General features: G+C 39.9%; 1 protein-coding gene across 4 annotated transcripts in view; it reads left to right on the top strand.

The window, feature by feature from the left end:
• CDIN1 (CDAN1 interacting nuclease 1) overlaps window positions 1-11,223 on the top strand; it is a 229,269-nt gene extending 218,046 nt beyond the window's left edge. For all 4 annotated transcript variants that reach the window (XM_043919271.1, XM_043919269.1, XM_043919272.1 and 1 more), the window contains one exon: window positions 9,823-11,223. In XM_043919271.1, coding sequence (XP_043775206.1) covers window positions 9,823-9,952 — 130 coding nt within the window. In that variant the 3' untranslated portion in view covers window positions 9,953-11,223. The remainder of the gene's footprint in view (window positions 1-9,822) is intronic.
• Window positions 11,224-13,232: the final 2,009 nt, after the last annotated feature.

Genomic DNA, 13,232 nt, shown 5'->3' with positions numbered 1-13,232 from the left:
GATTTAATGGGGAAAATTAAAAGGCCATTATATGAATAAATGCAGCATAGCTGAGAACTTACCTTGTCTATGAAGACTTCTAGAACACCATGTTATTGTTCTAATTATTCTTGCACTGTGAATCTTTTGGCATCTTATTTATTCAATTATTATTATTGTATTACTCAATTGATAACTTATTTTTACACTTAAATATGAACAGTTCTACATTATTAAAATTTGAGTTATTAAATTACCTTAGAGAGAGGAAGATCATTTCTTTTGTGACTCCATGCAGGATGGATATGCAGGCTTACAAGTAAATTCTTAATAGGCAAATGCAGAGAGCCTGCCCCACTGCCAGGAGGTAGTGTTTCTCCAAGAAAACAGATATTAAAAACAATGGATTAAATATAAAAAAGCTTCTGCCTTTGTTTTCTCTCCCACCTACCTCAGTTTTTCTCTTTTGAGGAGAGATTTACTATAGGCAGGAAAGACTGTTAGTATAGCATCTAAGAATACCCAACACAGGACAAAGTGAAGTGGAAGTCAAGCACTTTTCCAGGCAATTTAATGTAGACATGAAAACGCTGAGTTATATAAACACCAAGGGGAATTTCAGGTGGTTGTGGTTGTGTATTTATATACATTTTAAATTTTCTTCAAAATAATATATTATCTGTTTATTTTCTATGTGGCATAAAAGCCAAAAATAAGTCAGTATTTCTCAGATATTTTCCTTTTTTATTTTCAAGATTATAGACAGTAAATTGATGTTACAAAGATATAGACTTGCATTTTTAATCATGAAGATCCATAAACCCAGCGAGAATATTCGTAACTAGGATTCTATTTCTTTAGTCATTTCAATTTGCAAACACAGAGTTGCCAAGCCAAAAAAAGCAAATGAAACAATCAATTTATATTTTTACTTCATCTCTAGATATTACCAAAAAAAGAATATTTGCTTTGTATGTGAAATTGACCATAGTGCCAGAACCTTAAGACGCTGTATTACATGATCACTAATCTATTATTATTGTACACATATTTATACACAGGCATAAATACGCACATACTTTGCATATAAACATGTGCAAGCATATTTCACTTGGACTGAAAAGTTATTTACAACTCTGTCTGGAGATACATACAACAGTGATTAACAAGTGCATAACCAATCTACAACACACAGATTAAAACTAAATAAACAGTGTAAGAGTTTATTTTAAAACAATTACAAGATGTTTTATATTTCTCCTTCGTCCTGGACTGTGTGTTTGAGAATGCGTTCTTCATAAAAACCACATGCAAGTCTTTTTGATGGTGAAACAATTGACTTCCAACAGCCACATGTCTGCACACATCCTCAGAAGATACTTCAGACCCCACACAGCAACTCAAAATAAGAAAGGGGAGGGGAAAAAAAAGATTTTCTGCTATTCCTCTTTTGGAGAGGAGTTTTCTATTTGCTTGTGAATTGAAAAAGTTTGGGTTGAGAACAAAGATTTGAATCAATACAACTAGGTTTTGTTTTTATTGTTTGATGAAGACTCTCATAACCAAAGGCTTGACTAACATCATCAAATCATTCCATAGTCCTCTTGTCATCCTTCAGATGAAAATTGTTTATTTTATTAACTTGAACCAGATTTATATTGCAGAAGCCTCATGCATTAGAATCCTTTTTTAAATGTATTTATAGTAACACAGCTCATTGAGAAAAGAGGTATATGATCAGTGTCATGAATTTTCTCTTATTCTTTATAGAGAGCCAAATTGTACAATAGAATATGAATCCCACCACCATTCACCTTCATATTATGAAAAGAGGTATAAAAGTGTGTTGATTTTTTTTTAATAGTTATTTTTTCTTGGAGCTGAAACCATTGATAAGCAAAGTTAATTCCATAAATATGAGATACATTTCTGACCATTTCTGTGCCTCAGCTTTTCATCTGTGAAATGGGGATAATCATAGCACACACAGCCTACTCCTTCTCACATAAGGGGCTGGCTTGCACATATTAAATAAGCCTGTACATGTAAAAGCACTTGAAACACTGCCAGCCACATAATAAGCATGCAGTAAATGTTAGTTACCTCTTTGCTGTTGGGTACTGGAATCATTTTATTTGTATTTAAACAACATCTTTATAGACATAATGTCTGCTCACAGGCCCTCTGAAATCTGTGGAGAAATAGAAGCTAAATGGGCTTTAGGAAGCTAACCAGGGAGTTGGCTATTGGGGCTAATTTAGCAAAATGATATCTAATATGCGATTGGAAATCTCTCAATTCCTGCATTTACATTTCATTTCAGCCCCTCTGAAGAGGGTGCCTCGGTCAGTCAGTCAGTTCAGTCACTCAGTCGTGTCTGACTCTTTGCAACCCCATGTACTGCAGCACACCAGGCCTCCCTGTCATCACCAACTCCTGGAGTTTACGCAAACTTATGTCCATAGAGTCGGTGATGCCATCCAACCATCTCATCCTCTACCATCCCCTTCTCCTCCAACCTTCAATCTTTCCCAGCATCAGGGTCTTTTCCAGTGAGTCAGTTCTTCACATCAGGTGGCCAAAATATTGGAGTTTCAGCTTCAGCATCAGTCCTTCCAGTGCATATTCAGTACTGATTTCCTTTAGGATGGACTGGTTGGATCTCCTTGCTGTCCAAGGGACTCTGAAGAGTCTTCTCCAACACCACAGTTCGAAAGCATCAATTCTTTGGCACTCAGCTTTCTTTATAGTCCAACTCTCACATCCTTACATGGCTACTGGAAAAAACATAACTTTGACTAGATAGACCTTTGTTGGCAAAATAATGTCTCTGCTTTTTAATATGCTGTCTAGGTTGGTCATAGCTTTTCTTCAAAGGAGCAAGCATCTTTTAATTTCATGGCTGCAGTCACCATCTGTAGTGATTCTGGAGCCCAAGAAAATAAAGTCTCTCACTGTTTCCATTGTTTCCTCATCTATTTGCCATGAAGCGATGGGACCGGATGCCATGATCTTAGTTTTCTGAATGTTGAGTTTTAAGCCAACTTTTTCACTGTCCTCTTTCAAGGAAGTCTTAATAATAGAAAGTTAATAGTCTTCTCTTTTCTCCATAAGTAAAACTACCATCCACGTAATTCATGTGTTATAGGATAGCACAGAGGCCTGACAAGGAAGAGAGAGTATTTTTTTTACGTAGTTTAAAAGAAATAAGCAAGTCCTTCCTGAATTTGGGAGGCCACATTTTCTGTCTGTGCCTCTGAGTTTCTCAGAGAGTTGTGGAAGACTTAATATATAATTTGTGCCGTATTCTGTCCAACATTCATAATCTGACAACCTCAGAGATTATATGAGGATAGCTAAATTTTTCTGAAAAACTTAAGAGTTTACTCTCTGAGATACCATTTTTAAAACATTTTTGTTGACAATTTTTTACAAAATATCTTACAGATTGAGCTGCCTTTTTTAATTGAACAAAATGTAACCAGCATTTGTTTTTCCTGGATTGTCCTCAGCACCTGTTGAGACTGACAGAATCTATTTGCCCCAACACCCAACAAGCTTGGATTACCCCAGCTGGGTTTTTTAAAATGTCTATTCCTTAGTTGTCAACGGTCACCTCAACTGGCAGAGTTGTGCCTATAACCAACATCCCACATCCTGTCTCCACCCTCTCTTAGCAGCTTCGGAAGCCCAATAGCCAAGTTTAACACCAAAACCACAGAACTGGGGGAAAGATGCAGAATTCTTCATTTTATATATGATTTCTCTACTTTGGGAAACCCCAGCGTCCTAGATACACAGCAGGGAGGGGCACTGGGGTATAGTCAGTCAGGACCCCAAAACCTCTGTTAGTGTAATAGGACAGAGTTGCTTTGTATCTGAGATTTGCCTTGATAAAGAGTTGCTACTTACTGATAATCTCATTCGGTAACTCCTTCTGCTGTATAGTCTAGGTTCAAGTTGAACTGACAAAAGCCAACCTATAGACAACAGGTCTCTCCACACTGCTTATGTTGAGGAATGGTATTTGAGTACTCAAGTCTGTGGTGCAGGTAGATCTATTACTTATCTATTGCTATATAAAAAACCGCCCCAAACGAAATGACGTAAAATAACACACATTTGTTATCTGACTTTCCCTGTGGGTCAGGAATATGGGTGTAGCTTTCCTGAGTCATGCTCTTTGCCCTCTCTCAGGGGCTGCACTGAAGGCATTGCCCCAGGGTCTGTGGTCTCATCTGGAGGTTTGACTGAGGAAAGATCCACTTCCAAACTCACTCAGTGATTGTTCTTCATGTTGAATCAAAATCTGATTCTTGGTTACTTTCCAAACATTGCCCTACTTCTGTACTCAAGAGCTACAGCAGGAATCCAATTCCTTCTCCCGAGAGGACTGTAAAAATCTAAAGGTCATGAGTGAGCATATTACCACCTTAAGTGTCCATTTCCAAGTCGTATGTATATACTTTGTTACTCTAATGCTTCCTCACTCATCCTAGAGTTCTCCTCCAGATCAGTTCCAGACTAGAGATATTCTCCTTTAAACTATGACACCAGAACCCTCCACAACAATCTAGGTGTGGTCTGACCAGTGCATTGATCATCTCTGCTCTTTTTCTGGTTGAAGTCTAATACTGTGTTACCATATTTAGTAGACTGATATTAGCAAGACAGTCACAGACCCTCCAGCCAGTCCTGGCTTCCAAAGCAGATTCCTCTACTTTTTAGCTACATGATCTCTGGCAAAATACTTAAATTTCTATGTGCCTCAGTTTCTTTTCTTATAAAGTGGGGACAATAACTTCCTCCCTCATGGAACTGACCTGAGAATTAAATGGATCCACACGTGTAAAGTGCCTAGAACAGTGTCTGTCACATAGTCAGTGCTATGAAATTGTTAATAATTAACATTGTTGTAACTATTATTATGACTAGCACTATGACCTGTAAGTATGCCATTGGGGTGATCTTCCTGGTCACTAATAAAATTACCAAACCATGGCAATGGCTGAGCCCTTCCATCGCCTGTGTCTGGGTGGCCACTGATCCAGTAACCAGTGCAAAAGCTGTCTGATCCTGTTATTACTAACACTAGCACTGCGTTCTCCATCTTGTCCAAGGGTATCTGTCATGTACCAGGTACTGTGCTAGGTCTAGAGGATACAAATGTAAGTGAAACATGGTCTTTGCCCTCAAAAGTGGCACAATACAGCAGAGAGAGGAATGCTGAAGCATATAACCTCTGAGAGACGCATATACACAAAACCTACAGAAGGGTACCCAGTTTTCATTCCAGTCTCCTACTTAATTTCTCTAAATACTCTAAAATGGAAGGAAACCAGAGAAACGCATTTATCAAGTTGTCATTATTTGTAAGGAGCTTTAATTTTCATAGCCTCGAGGTCTTTCATGGCTCTTGACTTTCACCTCCCATTTATTCAAGAGGTATTTGTTATTTTTGCTAATTTGGTAGTATTTTATTTGCAGGCAAAATTACTTGTTCAAGAGTCACTCACATTCCACACCATGCTCCACAGTAGTTTTTAAAATCATTTGGAGGCTTTGATCTTATTACTTGACCATGAAAATAGTAACTTCCAAATTATAGTCAACCTTGAAATGTGTTTACACAGTCAATTCGGAGATCCATACACATCCCATTACCCAGTATCTCCAGCCTGGTAGGGAGGGCTGCAGTCCTAGTAGCAGACCAACCCTCTGCTTTGCACATTTGCTCACATTCAGGGACTCTATTTTCTTTTAAATTCTGTTAATAGTCTCTTTGATTTTTATTGGTCACAAAGGTTGTGTTTGCCTTCCCAATGAGCTCCTTCTTATCCAGTAGACATCAAAAAAGGTGAAATCTCTAGGTGCCTAAGCAAGTATTTGCCCGACATAAAAATTTCCTAGGTCTTCGTTCTCTCCCTGTTTTAACACCTTTTCAGATGGAAACACTAGAGATGGGTTGCTTGGTTTTCCAAATTGTCAGCCTACATGCTCCCTTCTGTAAGTTCCAGTAATCAAGGAATTGATCATACAAGGTTGCTTACTATGGTCAGCCTGCTCATAAATGGATAAGTTGCTGAAAGGTTATCTTGCCAGCATCTGATAATCTCTGGATCCTGAGCTATTGGAGAAACATCAGAAATGCACTCAAGGTGTTGGGAACAAGGCCAGATCTTGTTTTCTCATTAAATTTCCAAACTTGTCACCATCTGTGGTCCCCATTATTTTTGTCATTCAAAGACTACATAATTTGAAAGCCTTCATCTGCCAATCTCTATTTACAAAGGGAAGTTATTATATTTCCTTGTTTTTAATTAATTAAGATATACTGTCAGAGCTCTTGAGTCACACGAGAGAGCTGGTATTACGCAAGTTAATATAATGTCACCCAGAAGCTAGGGAACAAAGATTTAGGTGGTAGAGCCTTATTATGAGTCATTTCTTATATATACTAAAAATAGCTCAAATATCTGTGTTGCTACCTTTAGAGAGTCCTCCTAGCAAACCACTACATGAAACGTTCAGATTCACAGTCTTCCATTTATTTTTGTTTAATGTATTTATTTTAATTGGAGGATAGTTACTTTACAGTATTGTGATTGGTTTTGCTGTATATCAGCATGAATCAGCCACAGGTATACATGTGTCCCCCATCCTGAACCACGCCTCCCACCTCCCTCCCCACCCCATCCCTCTGGGTTGTCCCAGAGCACCGGCTTTGGGTGCCCTGCCTCAGTGCATCAAACTTGCCCTGGTCATCTATTTTACATGTGGTAATGTACATGTTTTGGTGCTATTCTTTCAAATCATCCCACCCTCGCCTTCTCCCACTGCATCCAAAAGTCTGTTCTTTATGTCTGTGTCTCCTTTGCTTCCCTGCATGTAGGATCGTTGGTACCATATTTCTAAATTCCATATATATTCATTAATATACAGTATTTTTCTTTCTCTTTCTGACTTATTTCACTCTGTATAATAGGCTCCAGGTTCATCCACCTCATTAGAACTGACTCAAATGCACTCCTTGTTATAGTTGAGTAATACTCCATTGTGTATATGTACCACAACTTCCTTATCCATTCATCTGCTGATGAAAAGATGCTCAACATCACTCTATCAGAGAAATGCAAATCAAAACCACAATGAGGTGTCATCTCATACCACTCAGAATGGCCATCATCAAAAAGTCTACAAACAATAAAGGCTGGAGAGGGTGTGGAGAAAAGGGAACCCTCTTACACTCTTGGTGGGAATGTAAATTGGTACAGCCACTATGGAGAACAATATGGAGATTCCCTAAAAAACTGGGAATAGAACTGCCCTAGGGCCCAGCAATCCCACTGCTGGGCATATACCCTGAGGAAACCAGAATTGAAGGAGACATGTGTACCCCAGTGTTCATTGCAGCAGTGTTTACAATAGCTGGGACATGGAAGCAATCCAGATTCACAATCTTGCAAAACATTTTCTGGTTGCTGATTTCATCTGTTGCCTCACAAGTGAAACACAAGTCCGCTTTCTTGGTCATCGAGGTGTTCCCCAGCCTGACTTGCCTAGAAATTGCCGTTTTCGTAAAGAGCCACCGTGCCTCGTATCCTTTGGCTTATGATTCAGGTAAAGAGCAGGCTGCTCTCACTCTCTCAGTGCTGGTGATATGTGTTTTTGTTTTATTAAATCTTTAAAACACTGGGCTTGTTGTTTACGACCTCTATATATTCTTTTGTTCTTTTCCATGACTGGTTAGATTGCCTTCTTTTTTTCCCTCCCTTTGTAAAAATATGAGCACCTTTCTAAAGAACATCACGACTTCCAGAATGGCTGCATAATAAAACAGAGGAAACGTGTTGAGGTTAACATTAGGTTTCTCCAGACTGTGACTCAGGGCTGCTTTACTGATGGGAAGGTTTGAGGCGTCTCAGGCAAGATCCTCAGAATCACAGCTCTTCCTGCTCTTGCCAGACTTGTTTTGACGAACCCAAGATCATCTTTGATACTAGTCACAGAGCTCTTTGTGAAATCAAGATACCAAGTGGTATCCATTGCAGACAGTTGTTTGTGATTGAGAGTTACCAAGAAACCCTCGATTCAAATGGAAGCAATACCTTGTTTAGGTGTGAGCGTCACCTGATGGGCATGTAAGCGCAGTGGGGGTCAGGGGGAGATGCACGTTGCTCGCACCTTAGGTGCCTGATTCTTCTGACCACAAAGGAGACTCTTCAGAGATATTGAGAAACAAAAGCACGTGCAGTCAGCCCTGAGGGTAAATGTTGCAGGGCCTGGTACTCCAAGGCATTACATCCTAGATGGCTCCTGTGTCCCCCCGAACATGTTCAGGTGTTGAGAGTCGCCATCTCAGGATTCTGTCCCTGCACAACGAGGATGCAAAGGTTTCAGTTAATCTTGCATCCAGCTTGGCTACCTTCCTGATATGAATTCCCAAATACACCATCCCACGAAATCCAGCTGAACTTGTTCCTGTGCATACAGTATTTCACAGCTCATCCTGTACTGTTTGTTTTGGCAAGTACACTTCAGCATATAATAAATCATGGAAGGAAAAGGCCTTTTGGCCTAGCTCGCTTCAGCCCGCTGTAACGTCAGAATACAGAAAGCAGTTCTGTTTTTAGACATCCTTTTACTAACCCAACATTCATAATTTATGATTTCACTGTAAAATTCCTGCAACACGACACCAAAAGTAAAGCTGCCCTTTAATTAAGTACTCTTGGTAGGAAAAACGCGAAACTGATGTGCCAAACATCTCTATGTGCATGGTGATTGATAGTGATTACATCTTTATGAACCCAACCTAGAGGTCTCAACTTCCTGCTGACTACTTCCTGAGTGTGCTAACTAAATTGGAGATAATTCGGAGGCATTATTTAGAAATACTGAGGTTTTAAGCCTGCATCTGTCAAGACTTTTTCTCAACTCTACGTGGCATTATTCCTTGTTTTCGTGATAAGAACCTACGCCAAAGTTCATGCCATGTTCACGCTTAAGAGAAATTGTAATGCAGAGGGAGGAGGGTCAAAAGATTTCTTTGTAGGATCCCAGTTGCCCTATGTGTGTATGTGTGTTTTTGTTTTGTTTTGTTTTAGACTAGAAAGAATAGGGCAGAAGGAACTTCTGGCCCTATTGGTATATTGTAAGAAGAAGACTTTGAGCCATTTCGTTTTTTAAAAGTACTTTTCAAACATTTTTTTCCCCACTTAATTGAAAATAGGTAAGTTTAACCTTTAAAGGGGTGCCTCTGAATGTGAAAGTGTTAATCACTCAGTCATGTCCAACTCTTTGGGATCCCATGGACTGTAACCCACCAGGCACCTCTGTACATGGAAGCAACCCTCCTGGCAAGAATACTAGAGTGGTTGCCATTCCCTTCTCCAGGGGATCTTCCTGACCCAGGGATCAGACTCCGGTCTCTTGCATTGCAGGCAGATTCTTTACCATCTGAACCACCAGGGAAGCTGCGCTCAGCTGTGCCTGTGGTTAAAAGTCTAAAAGCCCAAGCCTGGTGCTCCCCAGCTCAATGCTCCTGCATCTCTGTTTTATCCTTCATCAGCTAAGTCAGCATAACTCCTGACTGAGAGGAAATCAGGATAGTGAAATAGTTCAGGTTCCTTGAAAAAAAGGTAACAAATCCGTCCAAGGTGGTAACATTTGCATTCAATAAACTTTTTGGTCTAAGTTCAACTACTTTCAGTCAGAATCAGAGCGAACAAAACAAAAACTGTGTAAAGTCATGTCGTCATCTTATCCATGCATCAGTGATTTACCTTTTTCTGGAATTATGTCAGTACTACCTGTGTGTGTTATTTTCTCGTGTTTTTGCAGGTTTGGGCCAGGCTTAGTCATCTACTGGTACGGGTTTATCCAGGAGCTGGACTGTAACCGGGAGAGGGGCATCCTGCTGCATGCCTGCTTCCCCACTGACATCGTCACCTTGTGCCACAGTGTTGCGTGACCCTGATGGTCCTGGAAGAGAGGCTGGGAGGAAAAGGTGAATCCGGAAGCAATTTTACTTTCCTGCAGCGTAAACTCCTGGCAGCATCTGCCCTGAACTTCAGCTGAACTCTTGCTGCCCGTGGTCACACCACTACCTCTTTAGACAAACATATCAAGAGTTTCTGTTTTCCTTCATCCCTTGCTCATGGGAACAGCCAAGAACTACAGACACAACCCACTCATTATCAGCATTTCTGTCTCCGTCAAACAGTTAGTTTATAGATAGTCATAATCTTTCTTCCTTCCGGATGGTTTCTCCTTATATACTGAACAAAAGAAAAAATGTGGAGACTGAAAGGTGTGATTTTTCAATTCTCCGCCCAGTTACCAAATCGCCCTCATATTTTTTTTTTTTTTGGCTAAGCCTGCATTCATTATGTCTCCCTCCCCATTTCTCTTCATGTAGAGTTACAGATACCCAGGGTTGCATTACCGTCATGGAATAACCTCTCACGGTCCTAGCAAAGCCAAAGTCGTGAAGGCTACAACTAGATTTTCTCGCCCACCTGCAAGGGCTGATCTTGCTGGGAGCCTGAGTTTGTTTTGCCCAGTCTTTATGGTTTCCTGACTTCTATGGCAGTAAGCCAAGCTGAAAAAAATATATTTGATGAGAATTTCTTCTTTTTATATTACTTGTTTGAACACCAAACATTTTCCACTTATCTCATTTAAAAGCATTAGTTATGTTGTGTCTGGAAACCACGCTTCTCTTTTGGATTGGGGGCTGAGGGCAGACAACTGAAGCTCGGGGCCAGCCTTGACAAGAGTTTATTTTTAAACACGACTAATTGTCTGTAGGTATGGATGGTAGTTGGTATTTTTATGAGTAAAATTTTTCAAAAGTGCATTCTTTACCCTGCTTTATATCTCCATTTATACCACATAATTATATAACACTCAAATAATTTAGGCATTAGGGACGTTTGGCTTTGAATGAATTAAGTGTACCGAAAATAAACCTAGAGCAGTTTTCAGGTTAGCAAAATAAAAGAAGTTTTGTATTTGTTCACTTTCATTTATTCACTTTTTATACTGCAAACCAAATTTCAATCTGAAGGAAAACATCATTATAAATTCATTATAAACCTATCTTTTAGGAAGGTAAAAAATTAATCCATACCCAAAAATGTATTTAGTAAAATTTTCCCCCATGTTGACAAAAAATAATATTCTTTATAATGTTGAGTGAGTTTGGAAATATTAGTAAAAATGTAACTTTTACAAACACCCTCAAGTTATATGCATTGCTTGGTTCTTTCAAAAGACTAACTGTACTGTCTGTCCTTTGTTCATTTTGCACCTAAGAGGGTATGCAGACGTCTGCCTATTGCCTTTCCTTTTGAAGAACACAAACATGTCGGGTTCAGGCATGGATTTTAGCTCTGTGGTAGGTTGCATTAAACAAGAAAGAGGGAGAAGATGAAATGGTATGGTATTATCAGGCAAACTTGTACTTCAGTGTAAAATTCACCATACAGGTTTTGTGAGTAAAATAGAATGATTGGGAACCACTGCTGTTGTTCTTGATACACACCACACACACTCACACTTGGGAACCACTGTTGTCTTGATACATCACACACACGCACACTCACACACACACACATGCACACGCACACTCACACACACACTCTTAGACCAAACTGTTGTTAAAAGCAGTTTTCATGGCATGCTTTAAACTGATTTTTCTTCTTTAGGAGTAAATTATACATGGATCTTCACAGATGTTGAAAACCTTGTTAAACCCTCATCAAAGATGTGTTTATTTTACATTAAACAAATTTATGATGAAGGGGCACAAATAAATTTAAAAAATGAAAGAGGCGCTTGCTCCTACCTGTCACCCTGACATAATATGTTAGGAGAAGGTACCAGTGTTCTCTGGCAAAGGCACCACCTTTTCGTTATGCATGAGATTTTAAAATCTGGCCCTGAAAAGTGGGAAAGAAACCAGTGGTAGACTGTACATACCATGATAAAGTTACAAAGTTATTTAAAACTACGCTTTATACAACATAAAAACTAATGTGATTATAATATGTATTACTTTTCAGTAGACATTGGAGGAGTGGTGTTGGGGGGACTGATGTTCCTAGACTAGAAGCCTTTTATGTAAGAAATACTTATCTGTGCTATTAATATTTCTATGTGTGTTATTTGTTTGCTTGTTTGTGGTTTTTTTTAATTTAGACAGTATAAACATCACCCCTAAAGTGTAGACATACGGTGATATATTTTTGTTTTTGCTCTCGTCATTAGAACATTAACGTTAAAGTCAAATCCTACTTTATGTGGATCTCTGCAAACCATGCTGATGAATTAAGCCAAGTCAGAAAGCAGGAGTGTGTGTACAAACATAAAACTCAGTGATGTTCTCTCTGGCATATGTAGACTTGCCAAGCGTCTGCTCTGACAAACAAACAAGAGACCCTGTTTGTTCGAAGCTCTCAGCGGGATGAGTTCAGAGCAAAGCTGATCCAGCGCCCCATACTTCAGGCTGTTTCACAGACTTGGTCCCGCCCCATTTCTACCCCAAACAAACAAAAAACAATGAGACTTCTTTTTTTTTTTCCTTAATTTGCTTTGGGCAAGGTGTCTGTTAACTCTTCTAAACACTCCTAAATCATATATAAAAGGGAGGCTCCGGTGCAGAGTAGAAAACTGGCTCTCCAGGGGACATCATTTTCCTTTAAGCATAGGTGTGTGTAGCTGCTCACTATTGGCAAGGCTTAACTCCACTCTGGAAAAAGATGATAAGTTGTCAGGTCTTTGAGGGGGTGCACTCACTCCTTGAAGCCGCCTGGGGATTGCTTAGCACCCTGGATGAGGTCATCCACTAAATGGGCCCCATGGCCCTCACTAATTAACGCACAGCGCCCAAGTGAACAGTAAATTCACCCGCCCCTCCCTGAGGAGCTACACCCAGTGTTTCCTTTCCTCTCTGGAACCAAGATACCCGAGATGTCTGCACTTTCTCACCAGCTCCCCCACCCCCACACACCCCCTTTACAGACCTGCAGTGTCAGTTGAATTAAATCTTTCACGTGCTGGCCTCCATTCCCTTCCTCTCCCCTGTCATCTCCCCTTCTCCAGCCTTGGCAGTTTCTTCCCACGTGGACACGTTCGGCACTTCCTCACTACAACTCATTGGAGAAGACCCTGGTGCTGGGAAAGATTGAAGGCAAGAGAGAAGGGGACAACAGAGGATGAGAGGTTGGATGGCATCACTGACTCAATGG

Source organism: Cervus elaphus, chromosome 12 (genome assembly GCF_910594005.1).
Source record: "Cervus elaphus chromosome 12, mCerEla1.1, whole genome shotgun sequence".
Taxonomy (NCBI): domain Eukaryota; kingdom Metazoa; phylum Chordata; class Mammalia; order Artiodactyla; family Cervidae; genus Cervus; species Cervus elaphus.
This window is presented reverse-complemented; position numbering and strand designations above follow the sequence as displayed.